A 14,344-nucleotide genomic window follows, 5' to 3' on the forward strand; every position below is an offset into this window, starting at 1 on the left:
CTGAAGCAAGTGGACTTACAAACTTTCTATTTTCCCACTTCCCAGAAACAACCCAGTAAACAGTGTGGCGTTATCTGACCTCTGGTTATACAAAGAAGGAAAACTTCCATGAGGGAGAGGTCAAACAAACATCTACTCTCTATCTTATGATTTGTTTCTCCAAAGTACCCAGACTAATACAGTTCCTAAGACCATCAGAAATGTTTTCCGATGGTCTTAGATGATCCCGGTGAAAGGGTCATTGGACACCCCCACCCCCAAGATTAAGAACTGGTGCGATAGGATAATACTACATTGTCACGTGGGGTCACTATCAGCCGGCCTAGAGTTAACGGCAATGGGCTTTTGGGTGTACAGTAATATACTTAACCAATCCAACAAATGGACATTTACTTTGAAATTTGGTCTTCTGCCCAACACACTGATTTACTTTCTTAAGGAAAACTCCAATAAGTTAAAGTTGCAATGCCAAAGAATATACACATTTAAAATTTGGATAAAAAATCATCAGATCATCCTCCCAGAACACCTTGCTCTAGAGGGTAAATGTGGAGGTAAAACTGACTTGCCTTCCCATGCCAACATGAGGCTGGATCAGTCTTTAGATGTGATAGGCGAATGCTTAACTCTTTGTGAAACTCAGGGACTCTTGATTTGTACACTACTCAATGTAGTAGGGAACTCATGATGAGTTACAAATCGGGCAGCTAACCATAAGGTCAACAGTTCGAGCCTACCAGCTGCCCCTCAGGAGAAACATGAGGCTATCTGCTCCCGTACAGATTTACAGCCCCAGAAGCCCTCTCTGTCCTAGAGGGATGCTGTGGGTTGAAATCACCATGAAGGCAGAGGGGTTGAGTTTCTTCTCTGTGGTCAACAAATGGCAAGAAGATAAAGCTAACAAAAACTCAAAACAGAAACAAAAGAGTAAGTTCTTGGCCAAGTGCCTACTCTTGTCCTTTGCTCTAGACGAGGAAGAAGTAGGTGGTCATCTTCTGAGAAGTTAAGATGTCCTGGAAGGAGTCCAGAAAGTCCAACTCACCTGAAACTTGGTCATTCTCTCCTCCTCTTGGTAGAATCTTGGGCAGGCAGAGCTGCAGAAAGCGAAAGAAGTCATAAGATAGAGGCCCTGGCTCCCTGTCCCCTATGACATCTTGAAGTGTTTTTATACAGGTGTTCCTTCTCCCAGGCGGGTGAAGCCCCACAAAATCTGTTAGGCAGTGCGTGGTGTCTAAGAAAGGGCCGGCACAGCTGTATTCAGCAACCTGAGTGCGCAACCTCACTCCCAGGGGAGATGTTTAATTCCAAGAGATGGGAAGGAATGAGAGGAGCTGCCTGGTTCAAAGTCTGGCACTTCTCCTGTCTAGCTGAGTAGTTCGTGGGCAAATGACTAACCTCTCTGAGCAGCAATTGTGTTTGGGGTGAAAATGGCCCTGCATAGAACTGTGGGGAGAAATCAATACGCAGATAGCCATCTTGGCACCAGGCCATGATTCCCCCTTCCCTGACACATGACCGACAGCAGGTGTTATTCTTGGTCTCGTGCACTCTGGACCTGTGACCAGACGGGATGAGTCCTTGGAAAAGAGCACCAGGCTTGGCAAGGTCAAGGGTCATAGAAAAGGATGACCCTCAATGAGATGGACGGACACAGTGGGCTCCAACACTTGTGAGGCTGGCCCAGGGCCGTACAGAGTTTCATTCTGTTGTATGTAGGGTTGTTATGAGAGGGAGCCAACTGAGCAGAGCCAACAAGAACATTCCGAGCTATAAGACAGTCCTTGGAAGAGTGCAGAGCAGAGACCCAAAGCCCATCTGTAGACAATTGGACATCCCCTTATAGAAGGGTCACAAGGAAGAGACGAGCCAGTCAGGGGGCAGTATAGCACCAATGAAACATACAACTTTTCTCTAGTTGTTTAATGTTTCCCATCCCCACCCCCCACACTATCATGATCCCTATTCTACTTTACAAATCTGGCTAGACCAGAACATGTACAGTGGTACAGATAAGAGCTGGAAACAGAGTCCAGGACAGATAAACCCCTCAGGAGCAACAATGAGATCATCGATACCAGGAGGGGAAGGGAAAGGGGAGGGGAGAAAGGAGGAACTGATCACAATGATCTACATTTAACCCCTTCCCTGGGGGACAGACAACAGAACAGTGGGTGAAGGGACACATCATCGATCAGTGAAAGACATGAAAAAATAATAACAATTTATAAATTATCAAAGGTTGGTGAGGGAGGGTGGGGGGAAACGAGGAATTAATACCAAGGGCTCAAGTAGAAAGAAAATGTTTTGAAAATGATGATGGCAACAAATGTACAAATGTGCTTCACACATGGATGGATCTATGTATTGTGATAAGAACTATATGAGCCCCCAATATAAAGATTTTTTTTAAAAAGAACAATCCTTGAACATGTGATTTCTAGCAAAGGTATCTCATGATGTACCCGAAATGTCAGATTGGTTTGTCCTGTGAGTCACCAGTAAGCTCTGAAAAGATTCTTTCTGTCTTCCCCCCAAAAAAGTCTCACCTTAGCAACAGTAAATTGACATGAGCAGTCTTTCCCATCCCATCCTCCTTCCTTTCTGCTCCCAGCACAGAGATGTCAACACCATAGAGTAGAGACATAACAGCTGAGGATGGAAGATGGTATGAGCGGATCATAGAGTAGAGACATAATAGCCGAGGATGCACAGTGATAAGGGAGGACCACAGGTGTAGATGTTGACAGCTGAGGACGCAGGGTGGTAGGAGAGGACCACAGAGTGGAGATGTCGACAGCTGAGGATGCAGGGTGGTAGGAGAGGACCACAGATGGAGTTGTCGACAGCTGAGGATGCAGGGTGGTAGGAGAGGACCACAGGTGTAGATGTTGACAGCTGAGGATTCAGGGTGTTAGGAGAGGACCACAGAGTGGAGATGTTGGCAGCTGAGGATGCAGGGTGGTAGGAGAGGACCACAGATGGAGATGTCGACAGCTGAGGATGCAGGGTGGTAGGAGAGGGCCACAGATGGAGATGTCGACAGCTGAGGATGCAGGGTGGTAGGAGAGGGCCACAGAGTGGAGATGTTGGCAGCTGAGGATGCAGGGTGGTAGGAGAGGACCACAGATGGAGATGTTGACAGCTGAGGATGCAGGGTGGTAGGAGAGGACCACAGGTGGAGATGTTGACAGCTGAGGATGCAGGGTGGTTAGGGAAGGCCATGCACAGGTGTTGGCATGGGACCTGTGTCCAAGGAAACAGGACAGTGAGGGAGGTAGTGGTGACAGAAGTAGTTTGCAAAAAGCTGTGAAATTAATCATAGGAAACAAGTAAGCTAATTGATTGAGCAAGTAAATGTATGGAGGGTAGTGGAAACCAGGTTTCTGTCTGAGGAGGGATTGAAAACAGGGCAATCAGGGTACAGTAGAGCAACGACAAAACACACAACTGTCCTGTAGTTCTTTAATGCTTCATTTCCCCCACCCACTATCATGACCCCAGTTCTACCTTACAAATTGGCTAGACTAGAGCTTGTACACAGGTACAGATAAGAGCTCAGAACACAGGGAAACCAGGACAGATAGACCCCTCAAGACAGTAATGAGAGTAGTGATACAAGAGGGGAAGAGGAAGGTATGGGGAGAAAGGGGGAACCAATCACAATGATCGACATAGAAACCCCTCTCCCAGGGGGATGGACAACAAAAAAGTGGGTGAAAGGAGACAACAGTTGGTGTAAGACATGAAAAATAATAATTTATAAATTATTAAGGGTTCATGAGGGAGAGAGGGGGTGGGAAATGAGCTGATACCAAGGGCTCAAGTAGAAAGCAAATGTTTTGAAAATGATGATGGCAACATAGGTACAAATGTGCTTGGCACAATAAATGGATGTATGGATTGTGATAAGAGCTGTGTGAAGCCCCAATAAAATTATTTGAAAAAAGAAAGAAAGCAGGGCAAGGGGACAGGCTTTCAAATATCTTCTTCCAATAAAAGGAGGTGAATTCACTGGAGAAATGGCTGGCTCCAAGCTGGGGTGCAGGAAGTACACAATGAGCCGAAAACATCTGGTTCTAATGGAAAGTAGTGAATGGCGTAAAGAATGGTAAAAACAGATGATTGTACAACTCTTCTTGCTGTGATTGAACTACTGGGTTACATGATATGTGAATTATATGCCAGTAAAACTTTTAAAAACTGACAAAAACCAGAACTTGATGAACTGGGAGACTGCCTGGCCACCACTACCAAACCACTGGGCCACCATAGATGGATCCTGATGAGTTACAGTGCCATAGCAAGTTGTGCACTGAGATGCTAATCACAGGGTCAGCAGTTCAAAGCCACCAGCCGCTCTGTGGGAGAAAGATGAGGCTTTCTTCTCCTGTACAGAGTTACTGTCTCAGAAACCCACAGGGGCAGTTCCACTCTGTCCGATAGGGTTGCTCGGGGTCCAAATTAACTCAATGGCGGTGAGTTTGGATAGGAAGGGAGAGAAATATGGAATAAGACTTATTAAATTCTTTTTTTTTTCAGTTCAAGGATTGTTTGTTGGCCTTTAGGAGTGTTTTCCAGTCCAGTCTGTTGGGGCACCACGTCCTGGCCCCAAAGTCCACTTTCAGCATTCCCTGGGGACCTCACTGCTCCATTCCCTTGCTGTTCTGTTGTACCCCCTTAGTGTTTTGCCTCTGTGTGGCGGGATCAGATCGGGTGCAATTCCCACCCTGTGTCTATGGTGTTATCCCCTGTAGGGCTATGGGTCAGTGAGGGGCATCATGTCTCATAGCGGGGCCGGCCATGTGGTCCTCTCTGTGGACTGGCTGCTCTAATTGGGAACACCGTCCTTACGGCCTACTTATTAAATTCTTAAAAGAACTCAGACTTCCTGGACATAATGAAGTTGAACATGTTCCCAAGAATATTGCCCTGAGTTCCAGAAACAAACTCAGTGTGGGGGAATTTGGGGGAGAGGCTCATCAGAGAGAAGGGGGCCTGCTCTGTGCCCTAAGAGTCCCGCCGTGGCGTGTGTCATCGAGCCAATTGTAACAGGACAGAGGAGAGCATCTCTTAGAGGTCCCTCCGCTGAGATCTTCATGAGGGAAGATGACCAGCTTTTCTCATTGGAGCCCCTTGTAGGTTCACACCATCAACCCTTTGGGGAGCAGCCGAGTGTTCAAGCCCCACCAGGACCCCTTCCCCATGTGGTACAAACAGCTAACTAGCTCAGCTGCCAACCCAAAGGGCACCTTAGAAGGAGAGCGTGGGGATCCACTTCTGAGAAAACAGCCACAGAAAACCCAGTGGAGTCCCGTAGAACACTCTGACACACACACTGGCGCCCCAAGTGTTACCGTGCATTTGATAGCAACAGGGTGTGGGCTGGTTTGGGGGTCATAGAGGATGACAGAATAGCGTCCGTCAGTCAAAGCCCTGCTCAAGGGCTCAAACAGAATGGGCTTTTCAAAGTAAGTGGAGGAGGGGGCAACCAAAGGCAGAGGAGACCAAGTGGGCACAAAGGCAGGGGCCAAATCTCCAAGGTGTATGAAGGCACAATGTCCCCCTAAACGCAACAGAGAAGCAGCGAGGACTTTCATGTTAGAAAAAAGATATCTTCTAGCATAGGTAAATCCATCGGGACAGTAACTGGCTCCTCCCTGGCTCCTTAGAGGGAGGGCAGGGGAGGCTGGGGAGAAATGGGGAGCTCCTAACAATGGGTGTGTTCTAAATCAATGTTCTCAAACGGATTGTGGTGATGAGTGTCCAACTCTTCTTGATGTGACTGAACGATTGAGGGTTGTGATATGTGAATGATAGGGCAACAAAACTGTTGGGGGGGAAATCAGAGAAAGAAAATGTTGCAGAAAAATACCCAATTATAAATTATCAAGGGCTCATGCGGGAGGGAGGAGCGGGGAGGGAGGGGAAAAATGAGGACCTAATGTCGGGGGTTTAAATGGAGAGAAAATGTTTTGAGAAACGATGTACAAATGCGCTTTACACAATTGATGTGTGTATGGATTGGGATAACAGTTGTATGAGCCCCTAATAAAATGTTAAAAAAAAAATAAAGAAAATGTTGCAGGGGTGGAAGGGAAGAGGAAAAGAGGAGTAAATGTGAATCACATACACACACACACAAACACAGCTAGTTACTGTAATGACTCCCAATTCAGTCCATTCAAACTCAAAGCCACCCTATAGGACCGAGTGAACAGCTCCCGAGGGTTTCCGAAGCTATCAACTTTAGGGGAGTAGACCATCACCCTGTTTTCTGGATGAGCTGCTAGAAGGTTCCAACTGTGGGGAACCAACCTCCATGTCCTTGTCTACAAAGGCGGGCAGGGCACCGCAAACAACAACTCACTGCCCATCAACTAGATTCCGGCTGCTGGCCACCCTCCAGGACGCGCTACAGCCGCCCCTGTGGGTTTCCGCGATGGTAACTCTTTACAGGAGTAGACGGTGGAAGAAGAAAGTCATAAATGACTATGGAAGAGAAACTCAAGACTCTGGCACCCTTTGAGAAGTGAGGGCGGAAGAGGAAATGAAGCCTGACCTACGGCCATCTGGGAGATTTCGACTCATCATGACTCTCTAAGTTGGCCTACCTCTTCCTTTCAGTTAAAAAAAAAATTACTCAGCACCCCCCTGGCAATGAAAATGTTTGTACTATGCCCATAATCCAGGATAAAGTATAAAAATATGCAAACTCACTGCCATCAATTTGATGCTGACTCGTAGCAACCCTACAGGGTAGGGCAGAAGTGCCCCTGTGCATTTCTGAGACTGTAACTCTTTATGGGAGTAGAAAGTCCCTTCCTTCTCTGGCGGAGCGGCTGGTGGTTTTGAACTGCTGACCTTGCAGTTAGATATCTGCTTTTGCAGCCCTCTTGTGGTATAGTGAGTAACGAGTTGCACTGCAAGCTCTCAGGTCAGCAGTTCCAAACCACTAGCTGCTCCGTGGAAGAAAGACATAGCTTTTCGACTCCAGTACAGAATTCTAGTCTGTCCTACAAGGCTGATAGGAGTCGATGGCTGTGCGTCTACTTTGTTTGGGGTTTCAGGATGTCCCAGCGTTCCCCAGGGGCAGCAGTATCGCACACTTTGGGACACAGCTCTATAGGATTTCCTAGACTGTAAACCAGCGGTTCTCAACCTTCCTAATACCGCGACCCTTTCATACAGTTCCTCATGTTGTGGTGACTCCCCAACCATAAAATTATTTTTGTTGCTACTTCATAACTGCAATTTTGCTACTGTGATGAATCACCATGTAAATATCTGATATGCAGGATGTATTTTCATTGTTACAAATTGAACATAATTCAACATCATTACAGTCTAGTGATTCATCACAAAACAATATGTAATTATATATTGTGAAATATTTATGTGTTTTCCGATGGTCTTAGGCGAACCCTGGGAAAGTGTCGTTCGACCCCCAAAGGGGTGCCGACCCACAGGTGGAGAACTGCTGCTGTAAACCTTTAAGGGTGCAGCCAGGTCTCATCTCTGTCCTATAGAACGGCAGAGCGGCTGGTGGGTTTGAACCTGCTGCCTTGCCTTGTGGTTAGCAGCTGAAGAAATCGGGAAATACCACACGGAGTCTAATCTGGAATAACCCACGGTAAAAAACAAACAAACAAACAAACAAAACAGGCAGCAGCAACTAGGGCAGACATACTCAGCATTCAAAAATAATAATAAAAAGTCACAGATAAGAACCCGTAACAGGGAATACAGAACATATAAACCCATCAGGACCAATAACGGGTACAGTGGTACTAGGAGTGGAGGCGGGTGGGGAGTAAGGGGAACCGATCACAATGTTCAACATATAATCCCAGGGGAACACAGCAGAAAAGTGGGTGAAATGAGACAGTGGTCGGTGTAAGACATGAAAAAATATATATACATTATCAAGGGGATTTGGGAGAGGGAGGGTGGGGCAGGGAGGGGGATGAAGCTGATGCCAGGAGCTGAAGTAGAAAGAAAATGTTTTGAAAAAGACGATGGCAACATAGGTACAGATATGTTTGACACAATCGATCTATGTATGGATTGTGTTAAGCGCTGTTAGAGTCCCCCAATAAAATATAATAAAATAAAAGAGAGAGAGAGAGACTCAAAATTCCAGCAAAGAAAAAAAAAAAGTTCTTAGGAATCGAGAAGTCAATGACGATGGCGAGACGCGCACTTCTGGTCAGGCCCCCAGGAGGGACCAGTCCCCGGAGAAGGACAGCGCGTGTTGGGAAGCTGAGGGTCAGAGAAAGCCCAAGACCTTCCAGGGGATGGGCAGACGCAGCAGTGGCAACAATGCCCTCAAACCCTGGCGGCGGTGCCCTGCGTCCCGGGCAGCTCGCGGTGGTCACTGACGTTGGACACCCGACCTGGGCAGCGAGAGGCACAGGCTCAGCCTGCTGTCTGTCCCCTGGGACCCGGGGCGCTGCAGCCGGGCAGCGAGCCCACCGCTTCCAGGGAGGGCAGTCGTCAGTGCCCCGTGCCAGCATCTCTTGGCTTTTTCCCTCTCTTCCCCCACCCACGCCATTAGGCAGGGACCTCCCCGGGACCGTGCCACGGCGAAGGACGTGGCAGGGCTTGCAGGCTCCGGAGACCGGGGCGGGGAGACCCCAGACCCGGGGCCCGCTTCCCACCCAGGGACCCGCGAGCCGCCCAAGGGTGCCTCCGCCGAGGCCCGGATCCCTGGGGCGCACCCTCGAGCGCGGGCCCCGAGGCCAAAGCGAGACGGCTCGGCGTGGACGTGGGGACACGGACGTCTCACCTCCCGGTGGGATTGATGGCTTCGGCCTCGCCCTTCAGTCCCAAGCGCTCGGGGCACCGCACTGAGCTCCCGGACTACAACTCCCAGAATTCCTCCCGGAAGGAGCCATTCTTCCCGGAGTCCACAGGCTCCGCTCGCCTCGCCTGCTGGACTACACATTCCAGAAACCTCCGCGGAGCCGTGCCACCGCGTCCCCCTGCACCCAGCAGATCTACTGAACCGTCCAGGGCAGTTTGGCTGTGAAGTTTTCTGAACCGTTGGACCTAATGAGTCTGTTCATTTCTTTTTTCATTGGAGGGGAAATTTTGAGTATTTCTAAAACGATTTTAAAATTGAATTTAAAGCACCGCCTCAAAGAAAGCTCAAAACTTAGCTTCACCAGAGAATTCTACCAAGCGCTTAAAGAAATCATGCCAATCTTGCAAGCTTTTCCATAAATAAGAAAAGTGCTTAATACGTTTCAACTTGTCTTTAACAAACAAGCACATCTTAGAATGAAATCTAGCAAAAACCAGCAAAGAAAGAAAAAGGCATGCCAACGCCCGCAATCTATAAAAAAAGAGAACGTTCGACGACCAAGGTGGATTTATTCCAGTCATGCAAAGCAGTGTGGACATTAGAAAATAAAGCACTGCGCCTTTAAAGAGAACCGGAGAGAAAAGTGGTCATGCAAATAGATGTAGGAAGGGTGTTTAATAGCCATTCATGGCAAAACAAAAAAACACGTAGCAAACTCAGAATAGAAGATTAAAAACAAAAAACACAACAAATATATGTAATAGTGAAACGATAAAGGTTTTCCTTCTGAGATTGGGAATCAAAACACTCACTATCGCAGGACATGGTCAATACATTAAAATGTGAGCATTAAACACATCTGAGCAAAAGAAGTGTGTGTGTGTGTGTGTGTGTGTGTGTGTGTGTGCCCCACCTGCTGCTGTGGATTAGATATTGCGCCACTAATGGAAAGGTTGGTGGGTCGAACCCACCACCTGCTGGAGAAGGAAACAGCAGTCCATTTTCTGTAAAGATTTACCCTCTAAACAGTTCTATGTGTCCTGTAGGGTCTCTCTGAGTTATCAACTCAACACTGGTGTGATTTGGCTTTAGATTTAACCTAAATGAAAATATCCAGTTGGAAGCAACCAGGAAAATAGGAAAACTGATGGTCGATTTGGTGATGATAAAGCATCAAAGTTAAATGTTCTGTGGTGTCATAAAGGTAGTTAGGTTTATTGGGTTTGGTTGATAGAGAGTTTACATCAGCAATGACAAAAATGCTAGCAGGAGCATTTGGAAACCCTTTTGAAAAAAAATGGAAAAGTAAAACAATTTCAGAAAAGAATAGATCTATTTAAAAACAAACAGACTTGGAATAAAATACCCTAAATGGAATTTTGAAACTCACTTGGTGGATTTAATAATAGACTGGTGATAATACAAGAATCCGTGAGCTTGAAAACAGAAGGAGAGAAAGTATTCATAATGAACACAGAAAGTAGAATGAGGGGAAGAGGGGCCAGAATTTCAAGGGTGTGTTGGATACAAAAATAGATTGACCTTGTTATCAGAGTCCCCAAAGAAATAGAGAGTCTTGTGAGCTGAAAAGAACAAAATTACACGTTCAAGAAGTTGAGAAAAGTCCAAACAGAATAAATAACAAATCCATACCAAGCTACGTCATAACCAAACTCACTATCATCGAGCCCATGCTGACTCATAGTGACCCTATAGGACAGGGTTGAACTGCCCCAATGAGTTTCCGAGATTTTAACTGTTTACAGGAGTTGAAAACCCTTTCTTCCGCCGAGCCGCTGGTGGTTTCGAACTACCAACCTGAAGGATGGCAGCCCAACGTGTAACTGCTTCGTCACCAAGGCTCCTTTACACCATAACCATACTTCTAAAAATTAAATAAGTCACCCTCCCCCCCCAAAAAAAAACCGACTTGGAATGAGCTAGTGACCGACGCACAATACTTATAGAGGAAGAATATTTCCAGTGACAGCGGATTTTCTCCTCAGTAGCCACAAAGGCTGGAAGAAATTAGAATGCCAATTTTCAAGTGCTGAGAGAAAATACCTACTAATCCTGAATTCTGCGTCCAGTGAACACATCCTTTAGGATTGACCCAAGGACAGCCATGAAGCTGTGTTGCCAGCAGAGCTACTTTAAAATGGGACTGAAAGAAGTGCTCTAACAGAACGGACATGGTGAAGAGAAAAGTATCAGAGCTGGAAGAGTGAACACCCAGTTTGGAGAAGGTTACGGAGGGCACTGGGAGCCCAAAACCCATCTGCAGGGCTGCTGGCAGATCTGCTGCAGCCAAGAGTCTCCAACAGCCTTCTATCAGGCAGAGACCACTGTAATCTTGATTATGCTGGATCAAACTCAATACTTGGGCAGTTGACCTCCTTCAACGCATGACCTGATTTTGTACTGGGTGCCAAGTATCTCTTACTGGTTCCATGACAGAAATTTCCTCCCTGTTTCTTGTTTGTTTGTTTGTTTAATTTTGATGGGGGTCTTTTCCTTCTTATGCATTATTTGTATTTTTGTCTTTCTACTATTATTTTATCCTTACCACCATAGTGAGATTTTGGTTTTTTTATTGTTTTCTGTGGGTTTCTCAGCTGTGAGGGACAGGAGGCATTGGATGCTGAATGAACAACTGGCACAAGGAGTTACAGGGATTGCAGGGGTCGGGGTGGGCAATAGGGAGGGAAAGGGCATCTTGGAAGTCAATACAGAAGGCAGGAGGTGGGAGGGAGCCCTAAAACTGATTGTGCTTGCAGAATTCATTTTAAAGGCGAATTAACCACGGGGAGGGGCATGCTCTAAGATTACTATGGTGGTGATTGTACAATTCTCCTTGGAATGATTGAGCGATTGAGTTGCATGATATGTAAATTGTGTGCCAATAAAACTGTGGGGAATATATAGATGGGGGCTTCAAACCATTGGCGTGATAATATGTGACATATCCAATAAAACTGTCTTATTGGATATAAGGGGGGAGTGGGGAAGGAGGAGGAAAATGAGGAGCTGATACCAAGGGCTCAAGTAGAAAGCAAATGTTTTGAGCATGATGAAGGCAACAAATGTACAAATGTGCTTGACACAATGGTTGTATGTGTGGATTGTGATAAGAGCTGTAAGAGCCCTCAATAAACTGATGTTTTTAAGCTGGGAGGAAATTTTGTATTTCAAAACTGTTTAATTATGTAATCTACAATATATAATTTATACACTGTAAAGTAATTCATTCAATAAATGAGGAAAATGCAAAAACGAAAAGTTTGGGTTTTTTAAAGTAAGAATGGGCTGAGCGTAAAGAACGATCCTAGCCAACGTACAAAGAAAAGAAAGCCAATAAAAGGCATAATAATTGGAAAAGATGAACAAACTGTCAGTATTTACAGATGAAGGGTTTACAGATACGTTTTAGAATGGACAAATACGCTTAGCCAGGTTGCTAGATACAAGGTCTACTACAATTTGATGAAAAATGATATGAACATCCTTTTCACTTTCCGAGGTCAAAGTTTAAGCATTTCTTCCCTGCATATTATGTGTAATTTTTACATAGATTTATTATATCTACTCCACCTGTATTTTGAAATGTATTATGTTTTTGACAATGTTCTCTTCATAGCTTTAACGATGTTTTCTTTTTATTGTCTGAAATTGGCAATATGTCATTTCTGTCTTTTTTCTGTTGATCATTCTCTCTTATCAATTTCGTTCTTTAAATCACAGAATGATCTTTTAAAAATCCATTCTTTATTCTCTTTTGATTCTCCGGTTTCATTTTGAACATTTCCTTCCATTCACTTACTTTGGCTTTGGTATTTGCTTCTTAACTTCCAGAGATAGATGTTCTCATTTTTATTTTTAGATTTTCTGTTTGAGTAAAGACAGTTAAGGTCATACATTTCCTTTTGTGTGTGTTAACATCTCCCATTTGAACATAGTTTGTCTTTTTATCTTTGTTATGTCGATTTTTACTGTGTAAGATTTTCCAAACATCTGTAGATTTTGCAATATGTTTGTCTGATTTCAATACTTTTTAAAAAACCATTTTCTTGGGGGGCTCATACAACTCTTATCACAATCCATACATACATCAATTGTGTCAAGCACATTTGTACATTCGTTATCAATACATTTTATTGTTGAAGTAATCATGTGTGGCTTAGGATGAAGGTCTCTTTCTCTGGAGCGGATTTTCATGTATTTCTTCAAGGGGCACTATTCAAATGCTTCAGGTAATGAGGGCATTGACCTTCAGTCACTTTCAAAGATGATTCACTTCCCTTTTTTGCTCCTATGGTGTAACGGATAAGGGTGGGTGCTAACAGAAAATTTGATGGTTCCAACCCACCCAGTGTTTTGAGGGTAAAAGACCCAGTGAGCTGAGAAAATCCTAGGAGACAGCTTTAGGGAAAACACAGCAACATGACCCTAAGGGATTTTACTAGGTGGAGCAGTGGGTTACAATTGCTGGACTCTCCCTGAAATTCTCAAGGCTGGCAGTTCAGAACCCCAGCCACCCCATGGGTAAAAGATGAGGCTGTCTACTCCTGTAAAGGTGTACAGCCCTGGAGCCCCAAAGAGGCAGTGGTATTAGCAGATAATACCTTTCCAGAAGGCTGGGTGAGGGCCTGGTTTCTCGCATGCATTCTGGGAAGCGTAGTCTGGGGTTTCCTGTGGTTTTGAAAGGGACACTTCTGGACCTAAGGAATTCTGGGAAGTTGTCCAGGATTGCCCTCCACTTTGGAGACCTTTTTTGCATAAGGTAGGCGCGCACCTTCTCCACGAAGGGATGGGTCGTCTTAAAGCCTCTAGGACCTAAGAGGTCTCCACTTAGCCGGTTAGCAAGCAGGGTCCCAATCCACTTCATATTCCGGGAATAGCTGGTGTTATTTCCTGAACTGGATTGCACCCTCATTCACTCATCCCATATGACAAATAGATACCACCTTTCTGGTCATTTTCTTTCATGTTATAATTATATAAAAACAGGCCCAACACGTTGCTTTTATATTAAACTTAGTGTTCCATGACTTCCTACACAAGAATAAGGATCATTTGTCAGGACATCACAAGAGTTAAACTTGTATATCACTTTTGATCTGTTGGCAAAGGCTCTTGGCTTAAAGTTCACATAAAAGCAAGACCCATCTTAAAAGAAGTTTCCATGTGACCAGAAATAGAGGTTGAAGTCAGTGATGTGTAATAAAGGTTGACATAGTGTAGTCACCGAAAATGTGGGGTGATAAGTGTGTGCGTGTGTTGGGGTGGTGAGTGGGGAGTAGGATGTGTGGGGTGTTTGCATAAAAATAAAGTAATTGCACCACTCAGGCGTTCTTAGGCAAATGCGTGGATGCAAATAGATCAGTGGTTTCCAGGCACTGAGGGTTAGGGAAGATGAGAAATTATTTGTTTAAAATGACTGAGTTGGGGGGAGTGGAAAGGAGGGGGAAAATGAGGAGCTGATATTAAGGGCTCAAGTAGAAAGCAAATGTTTTGAGACTGATGATGGCAACAAATGTACAA

The 14,344-nt window shown here is 45.2% G+C and overlaps 1 protein-coding gene across 2 annotated transcripts in view; it reads right to left on the reverse strand.

Moving 5' to 3' along the window:
• The window catches only part of LOC101637981 (zinc finger protein 227), a 20,789-nt gene extending 11,961 nt beyond the window's left edge, over positions 1-8,828 (reverse strand). Inside the window, exons 1-2 of one of the 2 annotated variants that reach the window (XM_045292514.1) lie at positions 8,786-8,828; positions 1,043-1,094 (exon numbers count right to left, since the gene is read on the reverse strand). In XM_045292514.1, coding sequence (XP_045148449.1) covers positions 1,043-1,057 — 15 coding nt within the window. In that variant the 5' untranslated portion in view covers positions 1,058-1,094; positions 8,786-8,828. Of the gene's footprint in view, positions 1-1,042; positions 1,148-8,785 lie in introns of those variants that run through there. The other variant, XM_045292513.1, reaches the window with a different exon arrangement.
• Positions 8,829-14,344: the final 5,516 nt, after the last annotated feature.

Source organism: Echinops telfairi, unplaced genomic scaffold (assembly GCF_000313985.2).
Source record: "Echinops telfairi isolate 266 unplaced genomic scaffold, ASM31398v2 ScPeMD7_655;HRSCAF=1070, whole genome shotgun sequence".
In the NCBI taxonomy this organism is placed as follows: domain Eukaryota; kingdom Metazoa; phylum Chordata; class Mammalia; order Afrosoricida; family Tenrecidae; genus Echinops; species Echinops telfairi.